This window comes from Dendrobates tinctorius, unplaced genomic scaffold (assembly GCF_039654945.1).
Source record: "Dendrobates tinctorius isolate UK_male_01 unplaced genomic scaffold, ASM3965494v1 ptg000229l, whole genome shotgun sequence".
NCBI classification, from domain to species: domain Eukaryota; kingdom Metazoa; phylum Chordata; class Amphibia; order Anura; family Dendrobatidae; genus Dendrobates; species Dendrobates tinctorius.
This window is the reverse complement of record NW_027361896.1, coordinates 2,123,531-2,141,974: the sequence shown is the minus strand read 5'-3', so window position 1 is coordinate 2,141,974 and position 18,444 is coordinate 2,123,531. Positions and strand designations below refer to the sequence as shown.

Sequence of the window (18,444 nt, the reverse complement as noted above, 5' to 3'; positions counted from 1 at the left end):
TCACCCCCATAGCCAGGCACAAATAATAAAATAAAGACAATATTTTTTCATTTAGGGGTGGAATTAGGGTTAGGGGTGGAATTAGGGTTAAGATTAGGGTTAGGGGTGGGTTGGGGTTGGGATTAGGGTTAGGATTAGGTTTAGGGGTGTGTTGGGGTTAGGGTTATGATTAGGGTTGGGTTAGGGGTGTGTTGAGGTTACAGTTGGAGTTAGAACTGAGGGGTTTAGACCGTTTAGGCACATCGCGGGGTCTCCGAACGTGACACGGCGACATGATTTATTCCAGCCAATTTTGCGTTCAAAATGTCAAACAGCACTCCCTCCATTCCGAGCCCTGACGTGTGCCCAAACCGTGGTTTACCCCCACATATGGGGTAACGGCATACTCAGGAAAAATTGCACAACAACTTTGGTGGTCTAATTTCTCCTGTTACCCTTGGGAAAATAAAAAATTGGGGGCTTAAATGATTGTGAAAAAAAATTATATTTTTATTTTTACGGCTCTGCGTTATAAACTTCTGTGAAGCACTTTGAGGTTCAAAGTGCTCACCACACATCTAGATAAGTTCCTTGGGTGGTCTAGTTTCCAAAATGGGGTCACTTGTGGGGGGTTTCCACTGTTTAGGCACATCAGAGGCTTTGCAAACGTAACATGATGCCCGCAGAACATTCCATCAAGTCGGTATTTCAAAATGTCACTACTTCACTTCCGAGCCCCGATGTGTGCCCAAACAGTGGTCCCCCCCCCACATATGGGTTATCAGCATAGTCAGGACAAATTGCACAACAACTTTTGTGGTCCAATTTCTCCTGTTAGCCTTGTGAAAATAAAAAATAATGGGCTAAAATATCATTTTTGAGGAAAAAAAATGATTTTTTATTGTCACTGCTCTGCGTTATAAACTTCTGTGAAGCACTTGGGGGTTCAAAGTGCTCACCACGCATCTAGATAAGTTCCTTGTGGGGTCTAGTTTCCAAAATGGGGTCACTTGTGGGGGAGCTCCAATGTTTAGGTACACAGGGGCTCTCCAAACACGACATGGTGTCCGCTAACGATTGGAGTTAATTTTCCATTCAAAAAGTCGAATGGTGCTCCTTCCCTTCCGGGCCCTGCCGTGCGCCCAATGGTTTATAACCACATATGAGGTATCGGTGTACTCAGGAGAAATCGCCCTAACAAATTTTAGGATCCATTTTATCCTGTTACCCATGTGAAAATGAAAAAATTGATGCTAAAAGAAAATTTTTGTTGGAAAAATTAAAATGTCCATTTTTTCCTTCCACATTGCTTTAGTTGCTGTGTAGCACCTTAAGGGTTATTAATCTTCTTGAACGTAGTTTTGAGTAGCTTGAGGGGTGCAGTTTTTAGAATGGTGTCACTTTTGGGTATTTTCTGCCATATAGACCCCTCAAAGAGACTTCAAATGTGAGGTGGTCCCTAAAAAAATGGTTTTGTAAATTTTGTTGTAAAAATGAGAAATCGCTGGTCAACTTTTAACCCTTATAACTTCCTAATAAAAAAAAAAAAAAAATTGTTTACAAAATTGTGCTGATGTAAAGTAGACATGTGGGAAATTTTATTAACTATTTTGTGTCACATAACTCTCTGGTTTAACGGAACAAAAATTAAAAATGTGAAAATTGCAAAATTGTTTTTTTCACAAATAAATGCAAACATTATTGACCTAAATTTACCACTATCATGAAGCCCAATGTGTCACAAAAAAATCTCAGAATCACTAGGATCCGTTGAAGTGTTCCCGAGTTATTACCTCATAAAGGGACACTGGTCAGAATTGCCAAAAATGGCCAGGTCATTAAGGTCAAAATAGGCTGGGTCATGAAGGGGGTAAAGAGAGTATATTTACATGTCATACAAGGGTTTTGATAAAACTTGTGAGTTCGAAGGATATGTTGTTGCTACTCATAAAATAATGCAATTCCACATGCCGAAATTCAATAAACAGCACATAACATCACCTATAGGTAACTTTCCTAAACATCTTCAAGATCACAACTTGTTTCTTTCACACTAATTACCCTTTCTTGATTTTTTTCCTTTCTTGTAAAGGATCATGTACGGTGTATGGAAACCGCTTCATAAAATGATGCTTGAAATCTTTAAGATAATTCTTCCTAAGCCAGTCATCCTGTGGAACAAAATACATGCAAATGTTAGTGAACAATGAATTATTGCACAGCTAGTCGCATAAGTAAAAACAACTGCATTTTGTGTACAATAATCATGAAAACAAAAAGAAGCTAATCTAATTCACACATCCATATGACATTTGTGCTTTCCAATATTTTCTTGGACAACACACAGACATCTAGAGTTGAATAGATCTATTTATACATCCATTAAAATTCTGGATCCAAGTGTGAGATCTGTGAGACTGAGCACAACCTTCACTGAACTGTGTTTTGGGGTCAGAATTGGCCATTAAAAAGGGGTTTTTCCACAAACAAAAGTTCATTTTAATCAACGTCAGTGAGACTGCGAGGAGTCCCTGGTTGACCTGAAGTGAACTCGATAGCGTGGGAAAGTTTCTGAACTTTTTCCCACGCTGTCAGATCATCTCAGGTCAGCCGGGGACTCCGCACAGCCTCGGTGACGTCAGCGGTAGTCGGTGAGGCTGCTCAGAGTTCCCGGCTGATCTGAGGTGAACTGACAGTGTGGGGAAAAAGTTCAGAAACTTTCCCACGCTTATTAGTTCATCTCCGGTCAGCCGGAGCGTCTGCGTAGAGGTGAATTCATTCTGCAGTGGTTTACAGCGGGGTCATTAGCATTAGCACCGGTCCCCGTTGTAAACTAGTTAACCTCTTGTGATGAATTGCAGCAGGGGACCGGACTGAATGGCGGAGAGGTATGTATAATGTTGGGTTTATTTTTATTTTTTTTTTCTTACAGAACAAGGGCTTTTTTTGGATTGGCAGAATAATAAATTGTCAAAAACAGTTTATTTCATTAAAAACATTTTTTTAATTAATGTGTGTGGTTTTTTAACCCTTTACTATTCTAGGGTTAATGATAGGTGTCTTAATGAAACTTCTCCATTATTAACCCGGCTTAATGTCACCTTTCAATAGCAAGGCGACATTAACCCATTATTATTAACCCATGAGCCACCACTAAAGGCCATGGGATTAGAGAGGCTAAGTGCCAGAAAAGGCGCATCTTATAGATGCACCTTTTCTGGGGTGGCTGGGGGCAGAATTTTTTTAGCAAGGGGGGGCCATAAAACAGAATTAGACTTACCGGTAATTCGGTTTCTAGGAACCTTCTACGACAGCTACATCGGAGGATGTCTTCCCCGCCCTAATAGGGGACAGGAACAGGAAGAGGTTAAATACCCCTCCCCTTCCTGCAACCACCAGTGTTTTCCTGGACACCTGTATGAATAGTTACCACCAAAGTGCAGGAATCATCCAATAAGAATATCAGATAGGGAGGGAAATTAGTGCTGCCGTGGACGGTTCCTAGAAACCGAATTACCGGTAAGTCTAATTTTATTTTCTCTAGTCACCTTGCACAACAGCTACATCGGAGTAATACCAACAGCTAATTTCTCTAGGGGGGGAATCACGACCTGCAGCACTCGTCTGCCAAATGTTAAATCCCCACCGAAATTTAGTCAGTAACACCTGGTGAACGTGTGGATGGACGACCAGGGGAGGTTCTGCATATCCGCTCTGACGAAGCATTCCCCTTTTTTGCTCATGATGCTGCTATCGCATGGATAGATTGTGCCCTTAGTGAGGCGGGTGGAGACCGCTTCTGTGATGCGCAAGTCAGGGAGATAGATTGTGTGGATAGATTGTGTGATCCAATTCGCGATCGTGTTCTTTGACGTCTTCTTGCCTTATTTCGTCCTGAGAACTGGATGAACAAATTCTGGTGAATCCGCTAGGATTCACTCTATTGTCGATAGGACCACTCTGCAAATGTCGAGAGTGTGGAAGGTCTCTTCCTTAGGGTTGGAAGAGCTTGGGCCGAATGAGGACAGTACAATGTCCTGATCCCTATGAAATTTTGAGTAGAAAGACGTGATCTAATCTCAAGATAATATCTGTAATGATTGAAAGGTAAGCTTCTTGAATGGACAGGGCCTGCAATTTTCCTATACGTCTAGTTGTAGTAATTGTGACTAAGAGGACGGTTAAAGGGTTAGGTTTCCATGGTCAAGGAATCTTAGGTTTGAGCACGGTGTTGAGATCCCAAGGAGGCCCCTGACTGCGGAGTATAGGACGAATACCGGCTGCCGAAGCCATAAACCATAGGATCCAGCGGTGGCTGGCCAGGTCAAGATAAAAAAGGTGCTAAGAGCTGATATTTATACCTTTAGTGTGCTGGGGATAAGGCTCTGTTCCAGACCTTCTGTAAACGTCTAGGGTCTGTGCTGCACTGAGATGGAAGGGATCAGGGGTGCCTGGAGAGGACCAGGCTGTAAACCTTTGAGACCTTGGCATAGATGGCCTTGGTTATTGGTTTTTGGCTTTCCTGAAGGGTTTGGATTACCCTATCCGAGAGCCATTTGGCTCTTAGGAATTCGGCCTCAATAACCATGCTGCCAGGTTCCCTTTGCCTACATCCGGGTGTAGCAGAGGACCTTGGTGAAGGAGGTCGCCCTTTTTGGGGCAGAAGCCAGGACCTTCCTGGGCCATGGTAGGTAGGGCACTGTACCACTTCTTCCGGGCCACAGCGGGGCGATTAATATTGTGGGAATTCGGTTCGTCTGGATTTCCTGAGATGTTTTTTGCCCGCATCGGTATGGGTGGGCAGGTATATGCGAGGTTGGAATACCACCATTGGGTGACGGGCACCTATTCCTTGTACTCTGTCCATGTGGTTGAGGGAGACGAATACCCCTGTCTTTGCATTTTGCCTGTTGGCGACTAGGTCCACCTCAGCCCCATCTTGAGGCCAAGGACACGAATACCGTCTGGTCCAGGCGCCACTCCTCCGGATGAACGTCTTCTCGACTGAGGAAATCTGCCTGGGTGTTGTCTGATCCTTTCAGACGCACAGACCAGGAGAAGATCTTTGCTGCTATTGCCTTCAGGCCGGCGTACTTCATACCTCCTTGGCTGGAGATAGGCCACTGTGGTCATGTTGTCCGAGTAGATGCAGACGTAGCAATTTTGGATTAGCAACGATGACGTCTTTTAGCCCTTTCCCTACCGCCTTCAGTTCTCTCAGATTTGAGCAACTGGTGCTGATGCTCGGCAGCCATCGCCCCTGAAAATAGGATCTCTCTACTACTGCGCCCCATCCTCGTTGGCTGGCATCTGAGCGGAGTGTTTTCAGGGGAAGCTGAATCTGGCTGACTCCTGAAGATTTTCGGTAGTTCAACCACCACCTCAGGGCCGGACTAACCTACCATGGAGGGGGAATCCTTCAGGACAATGGAATTTGTAGCCACGCAGGCCAGGCGGATCCTGGAATGTAAAAGCACGTGGCTTTGTGGGCCTGAGCCCAAGAAACCGCCTGGGTGCATGTGGTCCGAGATCCTAGAGCATACATTGACTGAGGGTCAGTGCCCGCTAGTCCTGAACCAGGTTCCTGGTGGACAAGGTTGACCTGACAAACCATAGGTAGGAAGGATATCTTTCCCCTCGAGTCCGAGAGAACTCCCAGAAGCTTCTCGTGGAGGGATAGACCAGGTTCTGTATCCAACCCAGGGATCTTAATGTCCCCGGGGTCTTTCCTACGTCCATCTTCTGGCATGATATAGAAGGTATAGAGAAGAGGAAGTCGTCCAGATATGGGATAACGCCTATCCCCTTGCGCCGGATGAAAATCACTGCATCCGCCATGATCTTGGAGAGATACGTGGTCGGATGGATAGGCACATGGTAATATGCACCCTTCAGCTCTACCGTTGCCATAACCCAGCTCTGTCCAATGAGCAGGACTGCCCCTGATTGACACCATTTTGAATTGCCTGTACCGGACCGATTTGTTTATTGGCTTTGGGTTTATGATTTGGTTCTTCTCTGATGGCTTCCCCACCAGGAAGGGACGTGCGTAATGGCCATGTCCTTCTCCCGCTTTGGCACCCACGCGTTCTACTGGAGCAGATCTTTGGTAAGGAGCCCTGAAGGTGTGGAGGCTGTAGGGAGGTTACCTCTAAGCATTACAGGGAAGGACTCTCAAACCCAATTTTTACTCCATCTTATATGGTACGATGGACCCACTGATTTGTGGAGATGGACTGCCAGCGGGTGAAAAAGAGCGAGAGACGACCCCCAACCGGGCGTCATTGCTTATCTGGGGTCTGTTGATGGTTAGGGACAAGGATGTTCCTGCCCTTGCCCTCCTATACTATTCCTGAGTATGTCAACAAGACCAGGGATTCCCAGGCAGTCTCTCATGCCGGTACTGGCCCAGCCTCAAGCTACTTAGCGGCTATGGTCTGATGAGGGCATGCAAATTCAGCTTAGATTAGCTGTTGACAGAGGTTTGGTCACGGGAGGGACGAAAAATCTGTCTCCTAGGATTTCTAGGTTTCGGAAGAGATCCTTTTGTCCGAAGCTGTGTCCAGGATGTTATCCAGGACAGGTTTGAACCCATAGTGGCCCTGGAAGGGGATGGCGCACTATTTGGAGATAAGTCGCCTCCCTTAGGATTTTAACCAGGCCACTGCTCTAGAGGAGTTAGAAAGGACGGCCACTTTTGCGGCTACCCGGACCTGGTGAGAGCAGTCACGCTCAGCCTAGAAGAGCCGGTGCATTAAAGAATTACCCGAGACCTGCGAATTACAGGCTGGTCTTCCTGGTCCCGGCCTGGTCTCAAGTTGTTTTGCGACCGCCAGCGGAAGCATCGGCTAGGAACCTCGCTGCTTTCTGCAGTAGGGGTAGGGCGTCAGGTATCTTTCCCCCTAAGGTGCCCTGAGTCTGTGTGTAATCACAGAGACAGGGCATGTGAAAGTCATATTAGCTTCTAGCAGATTTGTAGAGGTGTCCCAGGACTTCCCTGATAAGCTCTCAAATATATATATATATATATATATATATATATATATATATATATATATATATATATATATATATTTTTCCTCGATCCATTGGATCTTTGAGCTGGGAGGAGCCCGCAAAGGGATAGGCTTTTTTTTTATATATCTAATATATAAAGCTCAAAGTGTGTATGTATGTGTGTATGTATGTATGTATGTATGTATGTATGTGTGTGTGTGTGTGTGTGTGTGTGTGTGTGTGTGTGTGTGTGTGTGTGTGTGTGTGTGTGTGTGTGTGTGTCCGGGATTGGCATCCGCACCGTCGCAGGTACAGCCACAAAATTTGGCACAGTCACACGTCTGGACCCCGAGAGCGTCCTAGGCTATGTTGTGAGGTGAAATTTTAAACCCGCGTTCCAATTCACCAAACAATTTTGCCCCCATCTACATACTGGGGAAAAAGCGTGTGCGTGTCAAGCCCCGCCCCTCATTATGATGTCATAATGCCCCTATTTGCATACTGGGGAAGCAGTGTGTGCGTATCAAGCCCCGCCCCTCATTATGTCACAATGGTTGCCATGGTGACGCTGATGTCATCATAGGTTGCAAGCCCCGCCGCCGCTCATTATGATGTCATAATGGTTGACTATTGGATGGAGGATGTGTGATGGGTATATTTTTGCACTGGACTATGGGATGGAGGATATGTATGACAGGTATATGGGCACGGGACTATGGGATGGCGGATATGTATATGGGCACGGGACTATGGGATGGAGGATGTGTGATGGGTATATGGTCACTGGACTATGGGATGGAGGATATGTTTGATGGGTATATGGGCACGGGACTATGGGATGGCGGATATGTATATGGTCATGGGACTATGGGATGGAGGATGTGTGATGGGTATATGGTCACTGGACTATAGGATGGAGGATATGTATGTCGGGTATATGGGCACGGGACTATGGGATGGAGGATGTGTGATGGGTATAAGGGCACTCGACTATGGGATGGCGAATATGTATGATGGGCATATGGGCACGGGACTATGGGATGGAGAATATGTATGATGGGTATATGGGCACAGGACTATGGATGGAGGATGTGTGATGGGTATATGGGCACTGGACTATGGGATGGAGGATATGTATGACGGTATATGGGCACGAGACTATGGGATGGCAGATATGTATATGGGCACGGGACTATGGGATGGAAGATGTGTGATGGGTATATGGGCACGGGACTATGGGATGGAGGATATGTATGATGGGTATATGGGCACAGGACTATGAGATGGCGGATATGCATGATGGGTATATGGGCACGGGACTATGGGATGGAGGATATGTATGACGGGTATATGGGCACGAGACTATGGGATGGCGGATATGTATATGGGCACGGGACTATGGGATGGAGGATGTGTGATGGGTATATGGGCACTGGACTATGGGATGGAGGATATGTTTGACGGGTATATGGGCACGGGACTATGGGATGGAAGATGTGTGATGGGTATATGGGCACTGGACTATGGGATGGAGGATATGTATGATGGGTATATGGGCACGGGACTGAGATGGCGGATATGTATGATGGGTATATGGGCACGGGACTATGGGATGGAGGATATGTATGACGGGTATATGGGCACGAGACTATGGGATGGCGGATATGTATATGGGCACGGGACTATGGGTTGGAGGATGTGTGATGGGTATATGGGCACTGGACTATGGGATGGAGGATATGTTTGATGGGTATATGGGCACGGGACTATGGGATGGAAGATGTGTGATGGGTATATGGGCACTGGACTATGGGATGGAGGATATGTATGATGGGTATATGGGCACGGGACTATGAGATGGCGGATATGTATGATGGGTATATGGGCACGGGACTATGGGATGGAGGATATGTATGATAGGTATATGGGCACGGGACTATGAGATGAAGGATGTGTGATGGGTATATGGGCACTCGACTATGGGATGGCGAATATGTATGATGGGTATATGAGCATGGGACTATGGGATGGAGAATATGTATGATGGGTATATGGGCATGGGACGGAGGATGTGTGATGGGTATATGGGCACGGGACTATGGGATGGAGGATAATTATAATTTTCTATAACTAACCACAGTTAGCTACTGCTAATATATATATATATATATATATATATATATATATATATATATCTCCTTTTTTTCAGATTCTGTATGTTCTTGTGTACAGGACACCTTCTCTGGGCTTCAGCCCAACATCTCGTCCTGTACCGTGTATTTAACTTCTTCCTCCTCCACTTCTATGGTGCTCTTAACCATACTGACTAGCTCACCACATTCTCGGAACCAAGTGATATTTCTTGTTCCCTGGTTTTAGGGGTGGATGTGGAAGAGGAACCCTCAATTTCCCGAGCGTCCCCTGAATCAGAGGACTGAATTTCTTCAGATTCTATCAGAGTCAGATTCTATCAGAGCTTTCTTCCTCCTCCTAGAGGGAGGCGGTCTGGGAAAAGGGAGCCATGGAGGAGTGTTATGATTGAGTCACCGTAGGAGGCAAAAACAGAAATGCTAGGTAAGTCCAGAAAACCAGAGAAGTTGGCAGCTATCGGATTGCAGACCCCTGAACCTATCAACATAACTAGCAGTAGCCGTGGGGGGTTCCTACGATGCCCTAGACCCCTCGATCACAGCCGGAGAATTAAATAGGCCTAAAGAAAGAAAGGGGAAATCTAAACTGCCCCAGAGCAGACCCCAAAGCAATAGGCAGCCCCCAACATATAATGACAGTGAAGCAAGATGAAAATACTAACACAGATAGAAAGATAGACTGAGCAAAGACGGGGCCCAAGCTAACTAGATAGAAAAGGACAGGAAGGCTGCTGTCTGCAATCCGTGAAAAACCCTATGAAAATAAGAGCCAACAGACTGACAGTGAAAAAGGCCCTGAAGACGCCAGGCTTCAAAAAAGCTATGTCAGTACTCAGGAATATTCTGAAGACAGAGCTACAGGCAAAAGGAGATTCAGCTCACCCCAGCAGGGAATGGCAGAATACAGAAAAGCAAGGGAAACAAAAAACAAAACAAAAAAAGCTAACAGGCAAAACAGAACACTTAGCTTTAGAGGAGCAGGAATCAGACTGGTGTCCTAGAAGTCCACAGAGAACTCACCCGCAGGGCAGAAGGGCGTCGGCAGCCTTATATCCAGTCCGTGACTCCACTCAGCCAGTCATCCTCATTAGGCTCAGGTGCCTGATAATCAGGCTCATTACCTTCCTTTACCAGAATAGGGAGTTCACCAGACCTCAGTGACGAAGGGGAAAATGAACTCACAACAGAGGAGTGAACCTCCTGTATCATGAGGGATTTGATGCTATCCAAGAGAGAGGGCTGCTCAGCGCGAAGGACCTCTCCGTACAGGACGGGCAGAGCTTTCCCCGTATGTCGAGGGAGTCTGGCAGCACACACTTTACACTTGTGGCTGGTTCTCATAGGGTCAGAGACCTTTTCTCCCCATATTAGAGAGAGAGAGCGAGAGAGAGAGAGAGAGAGAGAGAGAGAGAGATATGCTACGCCATTTTAGTAAATACTGGATAGCCAGGGCCGACGCCTACTAATTACAGTAGGAGGGGGTACGCTGGGCTCTGACGACGCAGAGAAAGAGGGCTTGTCACCGTCCATGCGTCTACAGTCAGTGTCAGACAGGTGTCTTACCTGGTGATCTCCTCACCCGGACCTTGAAAGATCGAGGGTCCAGCGTTGTTTGTGCACCTCCTCCTCCCTTTGGCCCAATGGGGGGAACCACATGAGGACGCCCCAGAATGTGACCGCCGGTCCAAGGAGCAACGCGCCCCCCCGGCGCGCGTGCGCTCCACCGTGGAACGCATAGGGACAGCGAGGAGGGGAGCAAGGCCCCCGACCTCGGCTGCCCGGCATCTTGACAGGTATCCCAGCTGATACTGGGCGTGGGGTGCTCCCGATCGCCGTCCACGGCAGCACCATCGTAGACCTCTTCATGCCCCATAGGGGACAGGAAAACACTGGTGGTTGCAGGAAGGGGAGGGGTATTTAACCTCTTCATGTTCCTGTCTCCTATTAGGGCAGGGGAAGACATCCTCCGATGTAGCTGTCGTGGAAGGTGACTAGAGAAACAATGATCCCGCTCAAGGCTATTAATATCTGCCCTCACTCACTGATTTTCCCTCTCTGGCGGAGAAAATTGCGCGGGAGTCCACGCAATTTTTTTCCGCAATTACAGCCTTAAATTTAACCCCTAGAGTTCCAAATTTTTCCTAACAAACTACTAAATTGATTAAACACTGACATACATAAATCGTTTTGATATATATATATGCGTCTCAATGAAATATATGTATTCTGTGTATATATCTATTTTTACGATTCATGTCAGTGTGATTTTACTGTACAGCGCACTGAATTGCCAGCTTTTAAAAAACAGATGCCTCGAAAAATGGAAGAAACGGATGAAAAAAAAATTGAGACGGATCCGTTTTTTCACCGCATCCGGCGAACAAAACTGATCCGTCGCATCAGTTTTTCACAATCTGCGACGGATGTGTCGAGCTGACGGATTGTGACTGACGCAAGAAAAACTGATATGTGAAAGGGGCCTTACACTGGGTAATACTCAGCCTGTAAGCAGAGCTTCATAAACATACAGCAGGAGCAACGCATAATTACATATGTTACTCAAGGGCGACTGAACAAGGCCTCAACCAGGAGAGGTGATCCAGCCTGACTTTTGTAAAGACCATTGATATTGAATACAAAAAAATTGAAAATAAGGTAAAAAAAAAAAAAAGTTACCATTTTTTGTGGTTCATACGGGAGTTCACTAAGCTTCCAGAGAAGAGAAATTATGCTCAGCACCTGTTGTAGAAGATGATGCGCTACGGGTTCCAGAGATTTTTTGCAAACATCGCCCAGAATCTCTTCAGGGGCCTCCTCAACCCAACATTCAATCAATATTGGAACAACAGCTTGAATAAACTCTTTCAAGTTGTATGAAGAGGAGAAACATTCATCTTTGCTGGTAGTAACGGCTGCCATCATCCTTAATAAAAGAAAGAGAATTTAACAACTCAAAACAGTCTTCCACTACAAGACCAAAATAAAGCGCAATAAAATGCAAAGATACATAGACTGCTTCAGCAGGAGCCCATGTGTGTAGCAAACCAACATTCCCATCACACATTGCAGACATCCACCCCACAAAGATTTTCTGAATTTGTTCAGTATAACTTTTTAAATGACACAAAATAATTCATTATTATCAGGGAAATACAATACTCAGTAGCCCAATCGATCAGCTGTTAGCTGGTCTCACATCTGCCGGAAGTACAAAGTTCGGAGCCTGAACATCACAGATACAGTAAACTGTGTAGTTGCTGGTCGTGAGTGCTGCAGCACTGCTCTCATTTACAATTACAAAAGCGGAGTGGCTTTACAAGACAATGGTTGGTGCATAGTTGACAGAGCTTTGGAGTTTAGGCTTCATGCATTGAACTTCCAGAGACTTTGATACCAGCTAACAGTTCATCAATATCAAATCCAGCACCCCGATTGATCATCTATCCTTCGAATAGGCAATAGGTCTTCGAATAGGCCATCGGTCTTTGAAAATACTTTTAACGGTGCCATTATTAGAAACAAATACAACTTAATAAATTAAAAAGATGTAATATGCCTGCTGCACTAGAGTGACCACTGAGACAGGTGCCAGGGATTGGCTTCAGTAGTCACACGTTATAGATAGGAAGTCACAGCTGCTGCCCTGTAATAAGAAGGACCACAAAAAGCAGCAGAGGCATCAGAAGTCAAATAAAACTTAGTTACTTTACAGCAATACCTACCTTTTCAACCGATGTTCTGATCTTCGATAATTCTTAACACAATAAAACTAATTTACTAAGCTATCTGCAGCAAAATATGGCTTAATTTGTGCCAAAACCCGGTCTTACGTTCACTTCACCACATGTATTATCGAGTTTATAGAGAACGTGACAATAGAGTCATATGCCCAAGTCACGGGACACATAAATCAGACACTGGACACTTTAATGCATACATGTACAGTTGTGTGAAAAAGTGTTTGCCCCTTCGTGATTTCTTCTGCTTTATTCTTTTGCATGTTTTGTCACACTTCAATGTTTTCAGATCATAAAACAAATGTAAATATTAGGCCAGGGTCACCCTGCGTTATGGCAGTTCGTTAAACGGACTGCTTTACATCGCGGTATAGCGCAGTGTAACGCAGTCCGTTAACGCCGCCATAGACCCCCATTATGTGGCGCATCGCGACGCATGCCGTAAAACGGCACGTGTCCGCGACGTGCCGCTATTCAATGACAGAGCCTCGGACGCGGGCTGCAGCGTCTGATGCTCCTTCACCGCTAGTGCTGATGAAGCATCAGCGCTAGCGGTATAGCATAACGCATATCGCGTTATGCTATAGCGTTAACGCAGCCCGTCAACGCTATGCATTGAACGGGCAGTGTTAACGCTATGCGAAACTGGCCTTAGACAAAGATAACAGAGGTAAACAAAAAATGGAGTTTATAAATGAAAGTCTACTATTAACCCATTAGTGACAGAGCCAGTTTGCAGCTTAATGACCAGGCCAATTTTTACAATTCTGACCAATGTCACTTTATGAGGTTATAAATAACGCTTTAACGGATCCTGCTGATTCGGAGACTGTTTTTTCGTGACAGATTGTACTTCATGTTAGTGGTAAAATGTATTCGATAAGTCTTGTGTTTATGAAAAAAACGGAAATATGGCGAAAATTTTGCAATTATAAAACTTTAAATTTTTATGCCCTTAAATCAGAGAGACGTGTCACACAAATTCAGCGCACGGCAGAGCTCGCAAGGGAAGGAGCCCGTTTTGACATTTTCAACACAGAATTGGTTGGAATTGAGATCGGATGCCATGTTGCGTTTGGAGAGTCAATGATGTTCCTAAACAGTGGAAATCCCCAACAAGTGACCCCATTTTGGAAAACAGACCCCTTAAAGAACTTATCTAGATGTGTGGTGAGCACTTTGAACCTTCAAGTGCTTCACAGAAGTTTATAACGTAGAGCCGAGAATTAAAAATAATTTTTTTTTCCTCAAAAATGATTTTTTAGCCCGCTATTTTTTATTTTCACAAGGCTAACAGGAGAAATTGGACCACAAAAGTTTTTCTGCAATTTGTCCCGAGTACGCTGATACCCCATATGTGGGGGGGAACCACTGTTTGGGTGCATGGGAGAGCTTGGAAGGGAAGGAGTGCCATTTTGGAATGCAGACTTTGATGGAATGGTCTGCGGCGTCACGTTGCGTTTGCAGAGCCCCTGATGTGACTAAACAGTATAAACCCCCCAAAAATGATCCCATCTTGGAAACTAGACCCTCGAAGGAGCTTATCTAGATATGTGGTGAGCACTTTGAACCCCCAAGTGCTTCACAAAAGTTTATAGACGTAGAGCTGTGAAAACTAAAAATATTTTTTTTCCTCAATGATTTTTTAGCCCACAATTTTTAGACCCACAAAGTTGGTAAATAGTGGAAACCCCTCAATTATTGCTCAAACCTTAACCCCAACACACCCCTAACGCTAATCCTAATTCGCCCTAACCCTAATTCTAACCCTAGCCCTAACGGAAAAATGCAAAAAAAAAAAAAAAAAAAAAAAAGATTTTCTTTATTTTATTATGCTTGCCTAACTAAGGCTAGTTTCACACCAGCGTTTATTAGCGCAGCGACGGCCTGCGCATGGCCGCCGCTAAGCCCCGCCCCCTGCAGCGCCTCCGCCTACCGGCGCATGACGCTGCATGCGTCCCCTATCTTTATCACTGGGGGCGCAGGCCGTGCGCAATATGCGTTTGGCGGCGCATGCGTCCTTTTGACGGTGCGCTGACCAGCGCCAAACGCAACCTGCTGCAGTTTGGTTGCGCCGGCGCACCGTCAAAAAGGCGTATGCGCCGCCAAACGCATATTGAGCACGGCCTGCGCCCCCAGTGATAAAGATAGGGAACGCAGGACGCATGCAGCGTTATGCGCCGGTAGGCGGAGCTACCGGCAGAGGCGCGGCAGGGGAGGGGCTTAGCGGCGGCCGTGCGCAGGCCGTCGCTGCGCTCATAAACGCTAGTATGAAACTAGCCTAAGGGGGTGATAAACGGGGGGGGTTATTTACTATTTTTTTTATTTTGATCACTATGATAGTTTATCATAGTGATCAAAATGAATGAATGGAATCTGCCAGCCGGAGCCTGCAGATTCCTGGCGGGCGCACTGCGTATGCACCCGCCATTTTCTCTGGATCCAAGATGGCGGCGCCCACCGGCAGGACGCAGGACCACCAGGAGGGGACCCTGGAGCACGGAGATGTACCGGGAGGGGGGGTGGGGGAAATCAGGGACCCTATTTCTCTCTCCTCTGATGTGCGATCACATCAGAGGAAAGAGAATTTAAATGCAAAATCGCGGCTTTTTGTGATCGCCATTATAGTGTTAATAACGGCAATCGCAAAAGCAGGGTCGGTAAAAACCAACCCGATTCATGTTCTCTGGGGTCTCGGCTACCCTCTGTAATACGACACTGGGGGGCGCTATTTACTTACTCCACAGCGCCGTGAATTCACGGCGCTGTGGTTTAAGTACCCTTAATTACCGCCGTTAAAAGGCATATCGGCGGTCGTTAAGGGGTTAAAGGAGAAAGCAATCCAAACCTACAGGGTCCTGTATGAAAAAGTGATTCCCCCCCTCTTAAAACATATTAACCCCTTAGTGACAGAGCCAATTTGCAGCTTAATGACCAGGCCAATTTTTACAATTCTGACCACTGTCCCTTTATGAGGTTATAACTAACGCTTTAACGGATCCCGCAGATTCTGAGATTGCTTTTTGTGACATATTGTACTTCATGGAAGTGGTAAAATTTCTTCGATATGACTTGTGTTTACTTATGAAAAAACGGAAATATGGCGAAAATTTATATAATTTTGCAATTTTCAAACTTTAAATTTTTATGCCCTTAAATCAGAGAGATATGTCACACATTTCTTAATAAACAACATTTCCCACATGTCTACTTTACATCAGCACAATTTTGGAAACAAATTTTTTTTCTGTTAGAAAGTTATAAGGGTTAAAAGTTGACCAGCGATTTCTCATTTTTACAAAACCATTTTTTTTTTTTTTTTTTTTAGGGACCACATATTTAAAATCATTTTGAGGGGTGTATATGACAGAAAATACCCAAAAGTGATACCATTCCAGGGTGGATAAAAATCAATGTTTTTTTAAAAAAAAAAATAAAAAAAAAAAAATCGGATTTTTTTTATTTAAATCGGATTTTTTTCAATAAACTGCTTTTTGAGGAAAATATTTTACCATCCAAAGGTTCTTCCATCATGAGATAAAGCGGAGTTGTTTAACTCAGTAGAATAAAGGCTGTATATGTGTAACCTTCACAATGCCATGCTCTTCCAGAGGTTTCTATCGGATTAGTGGGCACTTTCTCTCCTATATTATCACAGACGCTCGCTTTACTTACGCAGTTCTCAAAACTGAATTTGACTCCGCAGAGGTCCCAGCCTCTTCTTCACGGCAAAAATGTTACAACATGAACAGAGTTGAGAAAAAGACCTTAATCCTATTGTTCTACAAACCTATGAATACAGAATCAACCCCTTCAGTGCCAAGTCCAAGAAGTTAGACAATATGTTTCTGATTGTTTGGAGTGGAATAGATCTGCACAACACAAGAAGAATGTGAATCTAAGTGTGAGGAGGAGGAAGGGCAAGCAGACAAGAAAATGAAAGTGAAACTTTGAGCACAATACTGCAGCATAGCCACAGACAGACAAGTCTGGATCTGTTTGTGTGTACGATCTGAGGTTTATTACATTCTTTCCTTATAATGGCAGCAGGCCGTAAAAGAGACCCAGTTTGGGAATATTTTAATGAAGCTCCTTCGCCTATCGGTAAGGCAGGCATGCGTGCAAAATGCAAACGATGCAACAAAGAGATGCAAGGCCTGGTGGCGCGAATGAGGCAACATCATGAGAAGTGCGGCGATGAAGATGACCGAAGAAACACTTCTGAACAGGCAGGATCTTCAGGTTGGTAAACATTTTTATTGAATCCTATTTCTAAAGACTGAACTGTCATGTGTGAGAAAAATTATATTTCTTATTATTACTGCATGTTACTGTCATTTGGTACAGTTATGAAGAAAAACAAATATTCCTTTTGGGGCAGGGGCAGTGATGTGTTGTGTAAAATAAGCAGAAATTGTATAAACAATAAAATAACAGCATTGACTTTTTTTGTTTAGGGGAATTCATGGATTCTGGAAACTATCCACCTCCAAGATCACCATCATCCTGTTCTACAGTTTCAGAGTTATCCATCCAGGATAGTGCTTCATTAGCAGCAGCAGCATCATCATCATCAGACACCCACAGACACATATCACCATCACCCAAAAGGAAGAAAAAACCTTTACCTCCTGGAACCACCATAGATAGGTTTGTGATAAGAACTAGCAGATTAGAAAAAGAGTTGATTGATGAAAAAATTGCCCAGTTTATTTATGCAACGAACTCTTCTTTCCGTCTGACTGAGAACCCACATTTCATTAATATGGTTCAGTCACTGAGACCAGGATACAGTCCACCCAGCAGAGCTGATGTTGCAGGGAAACTGCTGGATCAAGTGTATGACAGAGAAATGGAGCAATGTGCAACAGCTCTGGAGGGTAAAATTGTTAACCTAAGTATTGATGGGTGGAATAATGTCCACAATGATCCTATTGTATGTGCTTGTATAACAACAGAAGAAGGTAAAGTCTTCCTTGCACAAACAACTGATACGTCAGGAAATGCACACACAGCAGAATACTTACAAGAAGTGGCAGTAAAAGCTATAACGACATGTGAACAAAAATTCAAATGTCTAGTACGCAGTTTGGTCACTGACAATGCTGCAAACGTATCCAAGATGAGAAGAGATTTAGAAGAGCAGGGAGGGAATACAAAGCTGCTAATAACATATGGTTGCAGCGCTCATTTGCTGCACCTCTTAGCCAAAGACTTAAGTGTTCCAGAAATAAAGGCTAATGTTGTTGAAATTGCTAAATACTTCCGTAATAATCATTTTGCTGCAGCAGCTCTGAAAAGGATGGGTGGAACCAAGCTAACGCTCCCACAAGATGTTAGATGGAACTCTGTGGTGGACGGTTTTGGGCAGTATATCAAAAACTGGCCTATTCTGATGACACTTTGTGAAGAAAATCGAGATAAAATAGATGGCACTGTCACGGCCAAAATCCTCAACATTGGGCTTAAGAGAAATGTTGAACATATGCTGAGCTTCCTGAAACCCATCTCTCAAGCTTTAAACAAAATACAGAAAAATAGCTGTTTTATTGCGGATGCTGTTGAAATTTGGAAGGAACTGA

At 44.7% G+C, this 18,444-nt stretch overlaps 1 protein-coding gene across 6 annotated transcripts in view; it reads right to left on the bottom strand.

The window, feature by feature from the left end:
• The window catches only part of TEX10 (testis expressed 10), a 721,463-nt gene that overhangs the window by 643,743 nt on the left and 59,276 nt on the right, over positions 1-18,444 (bottom strand). For all 6 annotated transcript variants that reach the window (XM_073555731.1, XM_073555732.1, XM_073555730.1 and 3 more), the window contains 2 exons: positions 11,802-12,048; positions 2,041-2,150 (listed from right to left, as the gene is read on the bottom strand). In XM_073555731.1, coding sequence (XP_073411832.1) covers positions 2,041-2,150; positions 11,802-12,048 — 357 coding nt within the window. The remainder of the gene's footprint in view (positions 1-2,040; positions 2,151-11,801; positions 12,049-18,444) is intronic.